Source organism: Oncorhynchus keta, chromosome 11 (assembly GCF_023373465.1).
Source record: "Oncorhynchus keta strain PuntledgeMale-10-30-2019 chromosome 11, Oket_V2, whole genome shotgun sequence".
Taxonomy (NCBI): domain Eukaryota; kingdom Metazoa; phylum Chordata; class Actinopteri; order Salmoniformes; family Salmonidae; genus Oncorhynchus; species Oncorhynchus keta.
Window position 1 is genome coordinate 15,093,613 of NC_068431.1, and position 17,861 is coordinate 15,111,473.

The window sequence follows — 17,861 nt, forward strand, 5'->3', positions numbered from 1 at the left end:
CCTTGCTCAAGGGCAGATTTTTACCTAGTCAGCTCAGACTCCATCTCAAATATGTTTGGTTACTGGCCCAATGCTCTAAAGTAAAACATTTCAAATAATAAAATGTTACACAATAACATAAGTTTAACGAGGCTATATACGGCACCTTGTCAGTGTGAGGGGGTACAGGTTAGTTGAGGTCATTTGTACATGATGGTAGGGGTGAAGTGGCTATGCATAGATAATAAACAGCGAGAAGCAGCAGTGTACAAAACAAATGGAGGGGGGGGGGGGTCAATGTAAATAGTCCAGGTGGCCATTTGATTAATTGTTCAGCAGTCTTATGGCTTATGGAAGCTGTTAAGGAGCCTTTTGGTCCTAGACTTGGCGCTCCTGTACCACTTGCCGTGCGGTAGCAGAGAACACAGTCTAGGACTTGTGTCACTGGAGTCTTGGACAATTTTATGGGCTTTCCTCTGACATCGCCTATTATAAAGGTCCTGGATTGCAGGAAGCTTGGCCCCAGTGATGTACTGGGCCATACGCATTACCCTCTGTAGCTCCTTACAGTCAGATGCCGAGATGTTGCCATACCAGGCAGTGATGCAACCTATATGCAACCTGTCAGGATACTCTCGATGGTGCAGCTGTAGAACTTTTTGAGGATCTGGGGACACATGCAATATCTTTTCAGTCTCCTGAGGGGAAAGGGTTTTGTTGTGCCCTCTTCACGACTATCTTGGTGTGTTTGGACCATGATAGTTTGTTGGGGATGTGGACACTAAGGAACATGAAACTCTCGACCTGCTCCACTACAGCTCAGTTGATGTTAATGGTCAGACTGTTTGGCCCGCCTTTTCCTGTAGTCCATGATCAGCTCCTTTGTCTTCCTCTCATTGAGGGAGAGGTTGTTATCCTGGCACCACACTGCCAGTTCTCTGACCTCCTCCCTATAGGCTGTCTCGTAATGTTAGCGGTGGTGCCAGGATAACAACCTCTCCCTCAATGTGAGCAAGACAAAGGAGCTGATCATGTATTGGAAGCTATTTTGTAGATGACATCGCCGAAGTCGAGGATCGGTAGGATAGTCCGTTTTACTAGGGTAAGTTTGGTGGCGTGAGTGAAGGAGGCTTTGTTGCGGAATAGAAAGCCGACTCTAGATTTGATTTTAGATTGGAGATGTTTGATATGAGTCTGGAAGGAGAGTTTACAGTCTAGCCAGACACCTAGGTACTTATAGATGTCCACATATTCTAGGTCGGAACCATCCAGGGTGGTGATGCTAGTCGTGTGTGCGGGTGCAGGCAGCGAACGGTTGAAAAGCATGCATTTGGTTTTACTAGCGTTTAAGGGCAGTTGGAAGCCACGGAAGGAGTGTTGTATGGCATTGAAGCTCGTTTGGAGGTTAGATAGCACAGTGTCCAAGGACGGGCCGGAAGTATACAGGATGGTGTCGTCTGCGTAGAGGTGGATCAGGGAATCGCCCGCAGCAAGAGCAACATCATCGATATATACAGAGAAAAGAGTCGGCCCAAGAATTGAACCCTGTGGCACCCCCATAGAGACTGCCAGAGGACTGGACAGAATGCCCTCCGATTTGACACTTGCCAGTTGGTCCAAGTATGCTTTGAGTACACATCCTGGTAATCCATCTGGCCCCGCGGCTTTGTGAAATTTGACCTGTTTAAAGGTCTTGCTCACATCGGCTACCGAGAGCATTATCACACAGTAATCCAGAACAGCTGGTGCTCTCGTGCATGCTTCAGTGTTGCTTATCTCAAAGCGAGCATAAAACACATTTAGCTCGTCTGGTGGGCTCGCGTCACAGGGCAGCTCGCATCTGGGTTTCCCTTTGTAGTCCGTAATAGTTTTCAAGCCCTGCCACATCCGACGAGTGTCAGAGCTGGTGTAGTAGGATTCAATCTTAATCCTGTACTGACGCTTTGCTTGTTTGATGGTTCTTCTGATATCTTATAAGCATCCGGATTAGTGTCCTGCACCTTGAAAGCGGCAGCTCTAGCCTTTAGCTCAATGCGGATGTTGCCTTCTGGTTGGGATATGTACGTACTCACTGTGGGGACGACATCATCGATGCACTTATTGATGAAGCCGATGACTGAGGTGGTGTACTCCTCAATGCCATTGGATGAATCCTGGAACATAGCATCCATGTTAGCATAGCATCCAACCGTAGCATCCATGTCATCTGACCTCTTCCGTAGTGAGCGAGTCACTGGCACGCCCTGCTTTAGTTTTTGCTTGTAAGCATCAATTAGGAGGATAGAATTATGGTCAGATTTGCCAAATGCAGGGCGGAGGAGAGCTTTATATGCATCTCTGTGTGTGGAGTAAAGGAGGTCTAGAGTTTTTTCCCTCTGATTGCGCATGTGACATGCTGGTAAATATTTTGTAAAACTGATTTAAGTTTGCCTGCATTAATGTCCATGGCCATTGGTAGCACCACTTCTGGGTGAGCATTTTTTTGTTTGCTTATGGCCTTATAGAGTTGGTTGAGTGCGGTCTTAGTGCCAGCATTGGTCTGTGGTGGTAAATAGATGGCTACGTATAATATAGATGAGAACTCTCTTGGTAGCTAGTTTGGGCTACAGGTACTCTACCTCAGGTGAGCAATACCTAAAGCCTTCTTTAATTTTAGACATTGCGCACCAGCTGTTATTGACAAAAAAACACACACCCCACCCCTCGTCTTACCAGACATAGCTTCTCTGTTCTGCCGGTGCATGGAAAATCCCTTCAGCTCTATATTATCCGTGTCGTCGTTCAGCCATGACTCGGTGAAACACAAGATATTACAGTTGTTAAGGTACCGTTAGAAGGATAATCGTAATCGTAGGTCATCAATTTTATTTTCCAATGACTGCATGTTAGCAAGTAGAATGGATGGCAGTGGGAGTTTACTCACTCGCCTACGAATTCTCAGAAGGCAGCCCGATCTGCGTCATCTTTTCCTTTTTTGCACGCAAATGACGGGTATCTGGGCCTGTTCCGGGAGAGCAGTAGATCCTTCTCGTCAGACTCGTTAACCTCTTGCTCCTACCTGGCACGCAGGCGTCCCATCTAGAGCTCTGGAAATGCAAATGCGCTACGCTAAATGCTAATAGTATTAGTTAAAACTCAAACGTTCATTAAAATACACATGCAGGGTATTGAATTAAAGCTACACTTGTTGTGAATCCAGGCACCGAGTCAGATTTTTAAAATGCTTTTCGGTGAAAGCATGAGAAGCTATTATCTGATAGCATGTAACACCCCAAAAGACCCGAAGGGGACGTAAACAAAATAATTAGCATAGTCGTCGTCGTCGTGTCTGTCTCGAAAAAATGTCTGGAGAGAGCTCGACCAAAACATCCGGTCGGAGACCGGAGGGAATCGGTTCCCTTGATTCGGTATGACCAAGAATCAAAGCTGAATCAAATGACAAGACTCTAGACAACGTGTGGAAGCTGTAGGCACTGCAACCTCGGCCTCATTTAATTCGGTTCACTTTGAACAATTCCTTGAAGTCACGCATGGATATTTATTTACATTTTCAGTGATCAGATTTTCCTGCACTTTTCGATGAAACGCACGTTCTGTTATAGTCACAGCCGTGATTTAACCAGTTTTATAAACGTCTGAGTGTTTTCTATCCACACATACTAATCATATGCATATACTATATTCCTGGCCTGAGTAGCAGGGCACTGAAATGTTGCGCGATTTTTAACAGAATGTTCGAAAAAGTAGAGGGTCGACTTAACAGGTTAAAGGAATAAGCCTCTTCCAGTTCGTGGTGAGACAAGTGCTGTTCTGATGTCCAGAAGTTATTTTCGGTCATAAGAGACGGTAGCAGCAACATTATGTACAAAATAAGTAAAAGAATAAGTTACAAACAAAATAGCACTATTGGTTAGGAGCATGTACAACTTCAGCCATCCTCTTCTGTGCATCTTATTAATCTCATTGCAGTCCTTTAAGGGTAATTGAGAAAATGAAGTGGGCCTACTATGTTTGATCAGAAGGACCATTTTGATCAGCTTTGTGAAAATGAGAACTGAGGCAAAGCAGGCTTCCCTAACGAAATGAGAAAAAGTTTATACCACATTTGATTATCATACAATGGAGAAAAAACACGGTAGAGTTGTTCTTTGAAGTGGTTCTCTCTTAAGTCTGTGTGATCTGTCGCCACTGCGGTTCTCATACAAAAAGGTCTGATCTGGTCCACACTTGTCCCTCTGCACAGGTTTCTAAGGTGTGCCCATAGTCCTACCTGCTGGTTCTTACACACACACACACACACACACACACACACACACACACACACACACACACACACACACACACACACACACACACACACACACACACACACACACACACACACACACACACACACACACACACACACACACACACACACACACACACACACACACACACACACACACACACACACACACACCTGCTGCATAACACCCCTCTGTTTACACACCCCACCTTGTCCCATTGCTCAAAGTAAATAAGTAATTGTCCAGTGAATGATGGGTTGGCTGGAAATCAGTGTAGACACAGACCCATGCACCAAAAATATAAAGTGTGCCTTTTTTTTGGCCTGGCTAGCCTTCCCCTTCTGACTGACAAACTGTCCTCTGGACTGGGCTGGAGAATCAGGCCCAATCCTTCACCTTCTGACTGACAGACTGTCCTCTGGACTGGGCTGGAGAATCAGGCCCTATCCTTCACCTTCTGACTGACAGACTGTCCTCTGGACTGGGCTGGAGAATCAGGCCCTATCCTTCACCTTCTGACTGACAGACTGTCCTCTGGACTGGGCTGGAGAATCAGGCCCTATCCTTCACCTTTTGACTGACAGACTGTCCTCTGGACCAGGCTGGAGAATCAGGCCCTATCCTTTACCGTCTGACTGACTGGTTGACAGACTGTCCTCTAGACTTGCTGACAGACTGTCCTCTGAACTGGGCTGGAGAATCAGGCCCACGGAATGAGGTTGCGTTCCAAATGGCACCCTACTCCGTCCATGTAGAGTGCACTACAGAGCCCTATCATCAACAGTAGTGCACTAAAGGGAATAGCAAGCTATTTGGGACTTAAACTGTGTTTGGCTGGAAAAGCACACTTCCTGTCAGTCCAATTTAAAGACACAGGGGCATTATTGGTTGTGATAATACTGTGTTCAACACACTGTACATTTCTGTGTGTGTAGCTTATGGGTTGATATTGTTCTTTTTGGCAAGGCCTCCCTTTAACTAAGGACGGAACTTGACATGACATTGAGTTTTGTGTTGTTTTTTTCCTCCAATGTCCCAGTGAAGAGAGACTGTAGTGATTGTCAGCATCGTCATGGGGATGGGGCTGGTCAGTGACCCTAATGATGCTGTGTTTCTCTCTCTCTCTCTCTCTCTCTCTCTCTCTCTCTCTCTGTGTGTGTGTGTGAATTTCCAGAGACATCAAACCTGACAACATTCTGCTGGACGAATACGGTAAGACGGCTACAGTTTACATAACGTTGTGTTTGACTTTGAAACATCGGAACGTAAGGGAGGTGTTATTCTGATTTGTGTCTTAAATGTGTCACATCTACAGTTTACATAAGTTGAATGTGAAACATGGGACAAGTTATGTGTGAGGGAGAGAAGGGAGGCACGGAAGCGGAGCTAAAGCCTCAGCATCATCATCCCACAGTAACATGTGGTGTGTTTTTCCATCAATGCTGTGTAAGGAATGACCTCCACGGAATTAATGAAAGATGAGTTTAGCTTTTAGCGGTGGCGCTAACATTATGCAGCCACAAATAGTGCACACACACACACACTAACAGGTGCTGTCAGAGAAACAAAGCAGAAGCTGTCCAGGCAGAAAGTGTAAACTGTAATCATTCATCAGTATTCTGAAGGGGAGGAATATTAATGCACTGAATGTTATGAACCACTGCTCCACACACACACACACACACACACACGCTTACTCACATAAAAACACTCTCTCTCTCTCTCTCTCTCTCTCTCTCTCTCTCTCTCTCTCTCTCTCTCTCTCTCTCTCTATCTCTTTGAACCTCCTATTAAGCCCTTGGAGGGTATTGGGCAGCTGGTCAGGGGCCGGGGGGTTGGGCCGGAAGGTTATGGCATGGCTTTCCTTCTGGCACCACAACTGTGCCTGTAAATAAACAGGAAGAGAGAGAGAGAGTGGGGGAGACAAAAAAGAAAGAGCAAGAGAGAGAAAGGAACTGAGATAGAGAGAGAGAAACTGAGATAGAGAGAGAGATAAACTGAGATAGAGAGAGAGAGAAACTGAGATAGAGAGAGAGAAACTGAGATAGAGAGAGAGAAACTGAGAGAGAGAGAGATACTGAGATAGAGAGAGAGAGGAACTGAAATAGAGAGAGAGATAAACAGATAGAGAGAAAGAGAAACTGAGATAGAGAGAGAGAGAAACTGATATAGAGAGAGAGATAAACTGAGATAGAGAGAGAGAAACTGAGATAGAGAGAGAGATAAGCTGAGATAGAGAGAGAGATAAAGTGAGATAGAGAGAGAGAAACTGAGATAGAGAGAGAGATAAACTGAGATAGAGAGAGAAACAGACATATGGAGAGAGAAACAGATATATGGAGAGAGAAACTGAGATATATGGAGAGAGAAACTGAGGTAGAGAGAAGCTGAGATATATGGAGAAAGAAACTGAGAGAGAGAGAGAGAGAGAGAGAGAGAGAGAGAGAGAGAGAGAGAGAGAGAGAGAGAGAGAGAGAGAGAGAGAGAGAGAGAGAGAGAGAGAGAGAGAGAGAGAGAGAGAGAGAGAGAGAGAGATAATAAAGAGAAATAGAGCCTGTCTCTCTCTTTGTCTCAGTCATTTGACCCTCAGGACCTGAGATGTTATTCACCTCAATGTTATTTATTTATCCTGCTCTGCCAGTGCTCTTTATCCAGACATTACCGGCTCCTGTCCCTTGATCATAGCCTGCCAACAAGATGTCTGATATGTATCTTCAGGACCCACTCCACAGACCTGTTCTCCTGGAACACAATTTCCCTTTACACAGGAGTCCAGCCAAGCTCAGCCTGTGTTTTACTATCAAATCAAATCACATGTTATTTGTCACATGCACCGAATATAACAGGTGTAGACATTACAGTGAAATGCTTATACTTACAAGCCCTTAACCAACAGGACTACCTAGACGTTTAATGTATCCAGACTGAACTTTGAAACATATCACTGGTCAAAGGGCATCCCCAGGAGGAAGTTATGCAGGGTTTTCAAAGATCACTGATTCCTAGAAGAGTGTACCAATCTTTACACCCTGTGCCCCTAACCAATGGGAATAGCATTTATTTCAGCAAAACAATTAAGTCACGCACAGGGACGATGGAGATGCTAAATGTCAAGACCTCAGGCTGTGTCATTGAGCTGAGGGAGATAGTTGTCTGGGCTACTCTGCTGGATCTTTGCTCCCAGGCGTATGTGATCCTGAAGGCCTTTCCCACTCAGACAAAAACAGACAAACACAAAGCGTGTTCGTTCAAGTGAGGGAGCACACTTACAAACCACATGCAATCACTCACACACACACACACACACACACACACACACACACACACACACACACACACACACACACACACACACACACACACACACACACACACACACACACACACACACACGCACACACACACACACACACACACACACACACACACACACACACACACACACACACACACACACACACACACACACACACACACACACACACACACACGCACACGCACGCACACACACACACACGCACACACGCACACACACACACGCACACACACACACACACGCACACACGCACGCACACACTCACACACACACACACACACACACACACACACACACACACACACACACACACACACACACACACACACACACACACACACACACACACTCACACACACACACACCTGTCATACACTATAGTGAAGTTAAGGACACAGCAGAATCACACAATATATTTCCACCTCCTCATTGCCTAAGGCTGTATAGGGTCCACAGCAGAGAGAAACCATGAGAGAGCCAGGTGAAACTCACTGTCATCACTGTCAAAGTTGGTCAACATTTTGTGATAAACACATACACCCACACACACACAAACACACACACAGAGGTAGAGAGAGAGAGCCCATGGAATCCTATTTTCCTCTCCTGGAAGAGAGTATTATCATGAATTAATCCACATTGGGCATCACTACAATCTAGTACACTGGTTTTGGAATACACCGGAGGGGTTGGTGTACACCAGAGGGGTTGGTATAAACCAGAGGGGTTGGTATACACCAGAGGGGTTGGTATAAACCAGAGGGGTTGGTATAAACCAGAGGGGTTGGTATAAACCAGAGGGGTTGGTATACACCAGAGGGGTTGGTATACACCAGAGGGGTTGGTATACACCAGAGGGGTTGGTATACACCAGAGGGGTTGGTATAAACCAGAGGGGTTGGTATACACCAGAGGGGTTGGTATAAACCAGAGGGGTTGGTATACAACAGAGGGGTTGGTATACACCAGAGGGGTTGGTATAAACCAGAGGGGTTGGTATACACCAGAGGGGTTGGTATACAACAGAGGGGTTGGTATACACCAGAGGGGTTGGTATACACCAGAGGGGTTGGTATACAACAGAGGGGTTGGTATACACCAGAGGGGTTGGTATAAACCAGAGGGGTTGGTATACACCAGAGGGGTTGGTATACACCAGAGGGGTTGGTATACACCAGAGGGGTTGGTATACACCAGAGGGGTTGGTGTCCACAGAGGGGTTGGTATACACCAGAGGGGTTGGTATACACCAGAGGGGGTTAGTTGGTATACACCAGAGGGGGTTAGTTGGTATACACCAGAGGGGGTTAGTTGGTATACACCAGAGGGGTTGGTATACACCAGAGGGGTTGGTGTACACCAGAGGGGTTGGTATACACCAGAGGGGGTTAGTTGGTATACACCAGAGGGGTTGGTATACACCAGAGGGGGTTAGTTGGTATACACCAGAAGGGTTGGTATACACCAGAGGGGTTGGTATACACCAGAGGGGTTGGTATACACCAGAGGGGTTGGTATAACCCAGAGGGGTTGGTATACACCAGAGGGGTTGGTATACACCAGAGGGGGTTAGTTGGTATACACCAGAGGGGTTAGTAGAACCCAGAGGGGTTTGTATACACCAGAGGGGGTTAGTTGGTATGCACTACGGGGGTTAGTCGGTATACACCAGAGGGGTTGGTATACACCAGAGAGGGGTTAGTTGGTATGCACTAGGGGGGTTAGTTGGTATACACCAGAGGGGCTGGTATACACCAGAGGGGATTAGTTGGTATACAACAGAGGGGTTGGTATACACCAGAGGGGGTCAGTTGGTATACACTAGGGGGGTTAGTTGGTATACACCAGAGGGGCTGGTATACACCACAGGGGGTTAGTTGGTATACACCAGAGGGGTTGGAATACACCAGAGGGGTTGGTATACACCAGCGGGGTTGGTATACACCAGAGGGGTTGGTATACACCAAGAGGGGTTAGTTGGTATACACCAGAGGGGTTGGTATACACCAGAGGGGTTAGTTGGTATACACCAGAGGGGTCGGTATACACCAGAGGGGTTAGTTGGTATACACCAGAGGGGTCGGTATACACCAGAGGGGTTGGTATACACCAGAGGGGTCGGTATACACCAGAGGGGTCGGTATACACCAGCGGGGTTGGTATACACCAGAGGGGTCGGTATACACAAGAGGGGTTGGTATACACCAGCGGGGTTGGTATACACCAGCGGGGTTGGTATACACCAGAGGGGTCGGTATACACCAGAGGGGTTAGTTGGTAAACACCAGAGGGGTTAGTTGGTATACACCAGAGGGGTTGGTATACACCAGAGGGGTTGGTATAACCCAGAGGGGTTGGTGTACACCAGAGGGGTTGGTATACACCAGAGGGGTTGGTATACACCAGAGGGGTTGGTATACACCAGAGGGGTTAGTTGGTATACACTAGGGGGGTTAGTTGGTATACACTAGGGGGGTTAGTTGGTATACACCAGAGGGGTTGGTATACACCAGAGGGGTTGGTATAACCCAGAGGGGATGGTAACACCAGAGGGGTTGGTGTACACCAGAGGGGTTGGTATACACCAGAGGGGTTGGTATACACCAGAGGGGTTGGTATACACCAGAGGGGTTGGTATACACTAGGGGGGTAGTTGGTATACACCAGAGGGGTTGGTATACACCAGAGGGGTTGGTATACACCAGAGGGGGTTAGTTGGTATACAACAGAGGGGTTGGTATACACCAGAGGGGTTGGTATACACCAAAGGGGGTTAATTGGTATACACCAAGAGGGGTTGGTATACACCAGAGGGGTTGGTATAACCCAGAGGGGTTGGTAACACCAGAGGGGGTTAGTTGGTATACACCAGAGGGGTTAGTAGAACCCAGAGGGGTTGGTATACACCAGAGGGGTTTAGTTGGTATACACCAGAGGGGGTTAGTTGGTATGCACTAGGGGGGTTAGTTGGTATACACCAGAGGGGGGTTAGTTGGTATGCACTAGGGGGGTTAGTTGGTATACACCAGAGGGGCTGGTATACACCAGAGGGGATTAGTTGGTATACAACAGAGGGGTTGGTATACACCAGAGGGGGTCAGTTGGTATACACTAGGGGGGTTAGTTGGTATACACCAGAGGGGCTGGTGTACACCACAGGGGGTTAGTTGGTATACACCAGAGGGGTTGGAATACACCAGAGGGGTTGGTATACACCAGCGGGGTTGGTATACACCAGAGGGGTTGGTATACACCAAGAGGGGTTAGTTGGTATACACCAGAGGGGTTGGTATACACCAGAGCGGTTAGTTGGTATACACCAGAGGGGTTGGTGTACACCAGAGGGGGTTAGTTGGTATACACCAGAGGGGTTGGAATACACCAGAGGGGTTGGTATACACCAGAGGGGTTGGTATACACCAGAGGGGTTGGTATACACCAAGAGGGGTTAGTTGGTATACACCAGAGGGGTTAGTTGGTATAAACCAGAGGGGTTGGTATACACCAGAGGGGTTAGTTGGTATACACCAGAGGGGTCGGTATACACCAGAGGGGTTAGTTGGTATACACCAGAGGGGTCGGTATACACCAGAGGGGTTGGTATACACCAGAGGGGTCGGTATACACCAGAGGGGTCGGTATACACCAGAGGGGTTGGTATACACCAGAGGGGTCGGTACCAGAGGGGTTGGTATACACCAGAGGGGTTGGTATACACCAGCGGGGTTGGTATACACCAGAGGGGTTGGTATACACCAGAGGGGGTTGGTATACACCAGAGGGGTTAGTTGGTAAACACCAGAGGGGTTGGTTGGTATACACCAGAGGGGTTGGTATACACCAGAGGGGTTGGTATACACCAGAGGGGTTGGTGTACACCAGAGGGGTTGGTATACACCAGAGGGGTTGGTATACACCAGAGGGGGGTTGGTATACACCAGGGGGTTAGTTGGTATACACTAGGGGTTAGTTGGTATACACTAGGGGGTTAGTTGGTATACACCAGAGGGGTTGGTATACACCAGAGGGGTTGGTATAACCCAGAGGGGATGGTAACACCAGAGGGTTGGTATACACCAGAGGGGTTGGTATACACCAGAGGGGTTGGTATACACCAGAGGGGTTGGTATACACCAGAGGGGTTGGTATACACTAGGGGGGTAGTTGGTATACACCAGAGGGGTTGGTATACACCAGAGGGGTTGGAATACACCAGAGGGGGTTAGTTGGTATACACCAGAGGGGTTGGAATACACCAGAGGGGTTAGTATACACCAGCGGGGTTGGTATACACCAGAGGGGCTGGTATACACCAAGGGGGGTTAGTTGGTATACACCAGAGGGGTTGGTATACACCAGAGGGGTTGGTATACACCAGAGGGGTTGGAATACACCAGAGGGGCTGGTATGCACCAGAGGGGGTTAGTTGGTATACACCAGAGGGGGTTAGTTGGTATACAACAGAGGGGTTGGTATACACCAGAGGGGTTGGTATACACCAAAGGGGGTTAATTGGTATACACCAAGAGGGGTTGGTATACACCAGAGGGGTTGGTATAACCCAGAGGGGTTGGTAACACCAGAGGGGGTTAGTTGGTATACACCAGAGGGGTTAGTAGAACCCAGAGGGGTTGGTATACACCAGAGGGGTTTAGTTGGTATACACCAGGGGTTAGTTGGTATGCACTAGGGGTTAGTTGGTATACACCAGAGGGGCTGGTATACACCAGAGGGGATTAGTTGGTATACACCAGAGGGGTTGGTATACACCAGAGGGGGTCAGTTGGTATACACTAGAGGGGTTGGTATACACCAGAGGGGCTGGTATACACCAGAGGGGTTGGTATACACCAGCGGGGTTGGTATACACCAGGGGGGTTGGTATACACCAAGAGGGGTTAGTTGGTATACACCAGAGGGGTTGGTATACACCAGAGCGGTTAGTTGGTATACACCAGAGGGGTTGGAATACACCAGAGGGGTTGGTATACACCGGAGGGGGTTAATTGGTATACACCATAGGGGTTGGTGTACACCAGAGGGGTTGGTGTTCACCAGAGGCGGTTAGTTGGTATACACCAGAAGGGTTGGAATACACCAGAGGGGTTGGTATACACCAGAGGGGGTTAGTTGGTATACACCAGAGGGGGTTAGTTGGTATACAACAGAGGGGTTGGTATACACCAGAGGGGTTGGTATACACCAAAGGGGGTTAATTGGTATACACCAAGAGGGGTTGGTATACACCAGAGGGGTTGGTATAACCCAGAGGGGTTGGTAACACCAGAGGGGGTTAGTTGGTATACACCAGAGGGGTTAGTAGAACCCAGAGGGGTTGGTATACACCAGAGGGGTTTAGTTGGTATACACCAGAGGGGGTTAGTTGGTATGCACTAGGGGGGTTAGTTGGTATACACCAGAGGGGCTGCTATACACCAGAGGGGATTAGTTGGTATACACCAGAGGGGTTGGTATACACCAGAGGGGGTCAGTTGGTATACACTAGGGGGGTTAGTTGGTATACACCAGAGGGGCTGGTATACACCAGAGGGGTTGGTATACACCAGCGGGGTTGGTATACACCAGAGGGGTTGGTATACACCAAGAGGGGTTAGTTGGTATACACCAGAGGGGTTGGTATACACCAGAGCGGTTAGTTGGTATACACCAGAGGGGTTGGAATACACCAGAGGGGTTGGTATACACCGGAGGGGGTTAATTGGTATACACCATAGGGGTTGGTGTACACCAGAGGGGTTGGTGTTCACCAGAGGCGGTTAGTTGGTATACACCAGAAGGGTTGGAATACACCAGAGGGGTTGGTATACACCAGAGGGGTTGGAATACACCAGAGGGGTTGGTATACACCAGAGGGGTTGGTATACACTAGAGGGGTTGGTGTACACCAGAGGGGGTTAGTTGGTATACACCAGAGGGGGTTAGTTGGTATACAACAGAGGGGTTGGTATACACCAGAGGGGTTGGTATACACCAAAGGGGGTTAATTGGTATACACCAAGAGGGGTTGGTATACACCAGAGGGGTTGGTGTAACCCAGAGGGGTTGGTAACACCAGAGGGGGTTAGTTGGTATACACCAGAGGGGTTAGTAGAACCCAGAGGGGTTGATATACACCAGAGGGGTTTAGTTGGTATACACCAGAGGGGGTTAGTTGGTATGCACTAGGGGGGTTAGTTGGTATACACCAGAGGGGCTGCTATACACCAGAGGGGATTAGTTGGTATACACCAGAGGGGTTGGTATACACCAGAGGGGGTCAGTTGGTATACACTAGGGGGGTTAGTTGGTATACACCAGAGGGGCTGGTATACACCAGAGGGGTTGGAATACACCAGAGGGGTTGGTATACACCAGCGGGGTTGGTATACACCAGAGGGGTTGGTATACACCAAGAGGGGTTAGTTGGTATACACCAGAGGGGTTGGTATACACCAGAGCGGTTAGTTGGTATACACCAGAGGGGTTGGAATACACCGGAGGGGGTTAATTGGTATACACCATAGGGGTTGGTGTACACCAGCGGGGTTGGTATACACCAGAGGGGTTGGTATACACCAAGAGGGGTTAGTTGGTATACACCAGAGGGGTTGGTATACACCAGAGCGGTTAGTTGGTATACACCAGAGGGGTTGGTATACACCGGAGGGGGTTAATTGGTATACACCATAGGGGTTGGTGTACACCAGAGGGGTTGGTGTTCACCAGAGGGGGTTAGTTGGTATACACCAGAAGGGTTGGAATACACCAGAGGGGTTGGTATACACCAGAGGGGTTGGAATACACCAGAGGGGTTGGTATACACCAGAGGGGTTGGTATACACTAGAGGGGTTGGTGTACACCAGAGGGGGTTAGTTGGTATACACCAGAGAGGTTAGTTGGTATACACTATTGGGGTTAGTTGGTATACGTGTAGACGTGTAGTCCACTTGTCATTCCAATCTCCTTGCATTAGCGTAGCCTCTTCTGTAGCCTGTCAACTATGTGTCTGTCTATCCCTGTTCTCTCCTCTCTGCACAGACCATACAAACGCTCCACACCGCGTGGCCGCGGCCACCCTAATCTGGTGGTCCCAGCGCGCACGACCCACGTGGAGTTCCAGGTCTCCGGTAGCCTCTGGAACTGCCGATCTGCGGCCAACAAGGCAGAGTTCATCTCAGCCTATGCCTCCCTCCAGTCCCTCGACTTCTTGGCACTAACGGAAACATGGATCACCACAGATAACACTGCTACTCCTACTGCTCTCTCTTCGTCCACCCACGTGTTCTCGCACACCCCGAGAGCTTCTGGTCAGCGGGGTGGTGGCACCGGGATCCTCATCTCTCCCAAGTGGTCATTCTCTCTTTCTCCCCTTACCCATCTGTCTATCGCCTCCTTTGAATTCCATGCTGTCACAGTTACCAGCCCTTTCAAGCTTAACATCCTTATCATTTATCGCCCTCCAGGTTCCTCGGAGAGTTCATCAATGAGCTTGATGCCTTGATAAGCTCCTTTCCTGAGGACGGCTCACCTCTCACAGTTCTGGGCGACTTTAACCTCCCCACGTCTACATTTGACTCATTCCTCTCTGCCTCCTTCTTTCTACTCCTCTCCTCTTTTGACCTCACCCTCTCACCTTCCCCCTACTCACAAGGCAGGCAATACGCTCGACCTCATCTTTACTAGATGCTGTTCTTCCACTAACCTCATTGCAACTCCCTCCAAGTCTCCGACCACTACCTTGTATCCTTTTCCCTCTCGCTCTCATCCAACACCTCCCACACTGCCCCTACTCGGATGGTATCGCGCCGTCCCAACCTTCGCTCTCTCTCCCCCGCTACTCTCTCCTCTTCCATCCTATCATCTCTTCCCTCTGCTCAAACCTTCTCCAACCTATCTCCTGATTCTGCCTCCTCAACCCTCCTCTCCTCCCTTTCTGCATCCTTTGACTCTCTATGCCCCCTATCCTCCAGGCCGGCTCGGTCCTCCCCTCCCGCTCCGTGGCTCGACGACTCATTGCGAGCTCAAAGAACAGGGCTTCGGGCAGCCGAGCGGAAATGGAGGAAAACTCGCCTCCCTGCGGACCTGGCATCCTTTCACTCCCTCCTCTCTACATTTTCCTCCTCTGTCTCTGCTGCTAAAGCCACTTTATACCACTCTAAATTCCAAGCATCTGCCTCTAACCCTAGGAAGCTCTTTGCCACCTTCTCCTCCCTCCTGAATCCTCCTCCCCCCCCCTCCTCCCTCTCTGCAGATGACTTCGTCAACCATTTTGAAAAGAAGGTCGACGACATCCGATCCTCGTTTGCTAAGTCAAACGACACCGCTGGTTCTGCTCACACTGCCCTACCCTGTGCTCTGACCTCTTTCTCCCCTCTCTCTCCAGATGAAATCTCGCGTCTTGTGACGGCCGGCCGCCCAACAACCTGCCCGCTTGACCCTATCCCCTCCTCTCTTCTCCAGACCATTTCCGGAGACCTTCTCCCTTACCTCACCTCGCTCATCAACTCATCCCTGACCGCTGGCTACGTCCCTTCCGTCTTCAAGAGAGCGAGAGTTGCACCCCTTCTGAAAAAACCTACACTCGATCCCTCCGATGTCAACAACTACAGACCAGTATCCCTTCTTTCTTTTCTCTCCAAAACTCTTGAACGTGCCGTCCTTGTCCAGCTCTCCCGCTATCTCTCTCAGAATGACCTTCTTGATCCAAATCAGTCAGGTTTCAAGACTAGTCATTCAACTGAGACTGCTCTTCTCTGTATCACGGAGGCGCTCCGCACTGCTAAAGCTAACTCTCTCTCCTCTGCTCTCATCCTTCTAGACCTATCGGCTGCCTTTCGATACTGTGAACCATCAGATCCTCCTCTCCACCCTCTCCGAGTTGGGCATCTCCGGCGCGGCCCACGCTTGGATTGCGTCCTACCTGACAGGTCGCTCCTACCAGGTGGCGTGGCGAGAATCTGTCTCCTCACCACGCGCTCTCACCACTGGTGTCCCCAGGGCTCTGTTCTAGGCCCTCTCCTATTCTCGCTATACACCAAGTCACTTGGCTCTGTCATAACCTCACATGGTCTCTCCTATCATTGCTATGCAGACGACACACAATTAATCTTCTCCTTTCCCCTTCTGATGACCAGGTGGCGAATCGCATCTCTGCATGTCTGGCAGACATATCAGTGTGGATGACGGATCACCACCTCAAGCTGAACCTCGGCAAGACGGAGCTGCTTTTCCTCCCGGGAAGGACTGCCCGTTCCATGATCTCGCCATCACGGTTGACAACTCCATTGTGTCCTCCTCCCAGAGCGCTAAGAACCTTGGCGTGATCCTGGACAACACCCTGTCGTTCTCAACTAACATCAAGGTGGTGGCCCGTTCCTGTAGGTTCATGCTCTACAACATCCGCAGAGTACGACCCTGCTCACACAGGAAGCGGCGCAGGTCCTAATCCAGGCACTTGTCATCTCCCGTCTGGATTACTGCAACTCGCTGTTGGCTGGGCTCCCTGCCTGTGCCATTAAACCCCTACAACTCATCCAGAACGCCGCAGCCCGTCTGGTGTTCAACCTTCCCAAGTTCTCTCACGTCACCCCGCTCCTCCGCTCTCTCCACTGGCTTCCAGTTGAAGCTCGCATCCGCTACAAGACCATGGTGCTTGCCTACGGAGCGGGGAACGGCACCTCAGTACCTCCAGGCTCTGATCAGGCCCTACACCCAAACAAGGGCACTGCGTTCATCCACCTCTGGCCTGCTCACCTCCCTACCACTGAGGAAGTACAGTTCCCGCTCAGCCCAGTCAAAACTGTTCGCTGCTCTGGCCCCCCAATGGTGGAACAAACTCCCTCAAGACGCCAGGACAGCGGAGTCAATCACCACCTTCCGGAGACACCTGAAACCCCACCTCTTTAAGGAATACCTAGGATAGGATAAAGTAAACCTTCTCACCCCCCTCAAAAGATTTAGATGCACTATTGTAAAGTGGCTGTTCCACTGGATGTCATAAGGTGAATGCACCAATTTGTAAGTCGCTCTGGATAAGAGCGTCTGCTAAATGACTTAAATGTAAATGTAAATGTAATGTATAAACCAGAGGGGTTGGTATGCACCAGAGGGGTTGGTATACACCAGAGGGGGTTAGTTGGTATACACTAGGGGGGTTAGTTAGTATACACCAGAGGGGTTGGTATGCACCAGAGGGGTTGGTATACACCAGAGGGGGTTAGTTGGTATACACTAGGGGGGTTAGTTGGTATACACTAGGGGGGTTAGTTAGTATACA

The 17,861-nt window shown here is 49.1% G+C and overlaps 1 protein-coding gene across 1 annotated transcript in view; it reads left to right on the forward strand.

Annotated features, from left to right (window-relative positions):
- LOC118390642 (serine/threonine-protein kinase 32A-like) overlaps positions 1-17,861 on the forward strand; it is a 124,794-nt gene that overhangs the window by 73,022 nt on the left and 33,911 nt on the right. Inside the window, exon 6 of the mRNA XM_052529491.1 lies at positions 5,443-5,480. Within this exon, the coding sequence (XP_052385451.1) occupies positions 5,443-5,480 (38 nt within the window). The remainder of the gene's footprint in view (positions 1-5,442; positions 5,481-17,861) is intronic.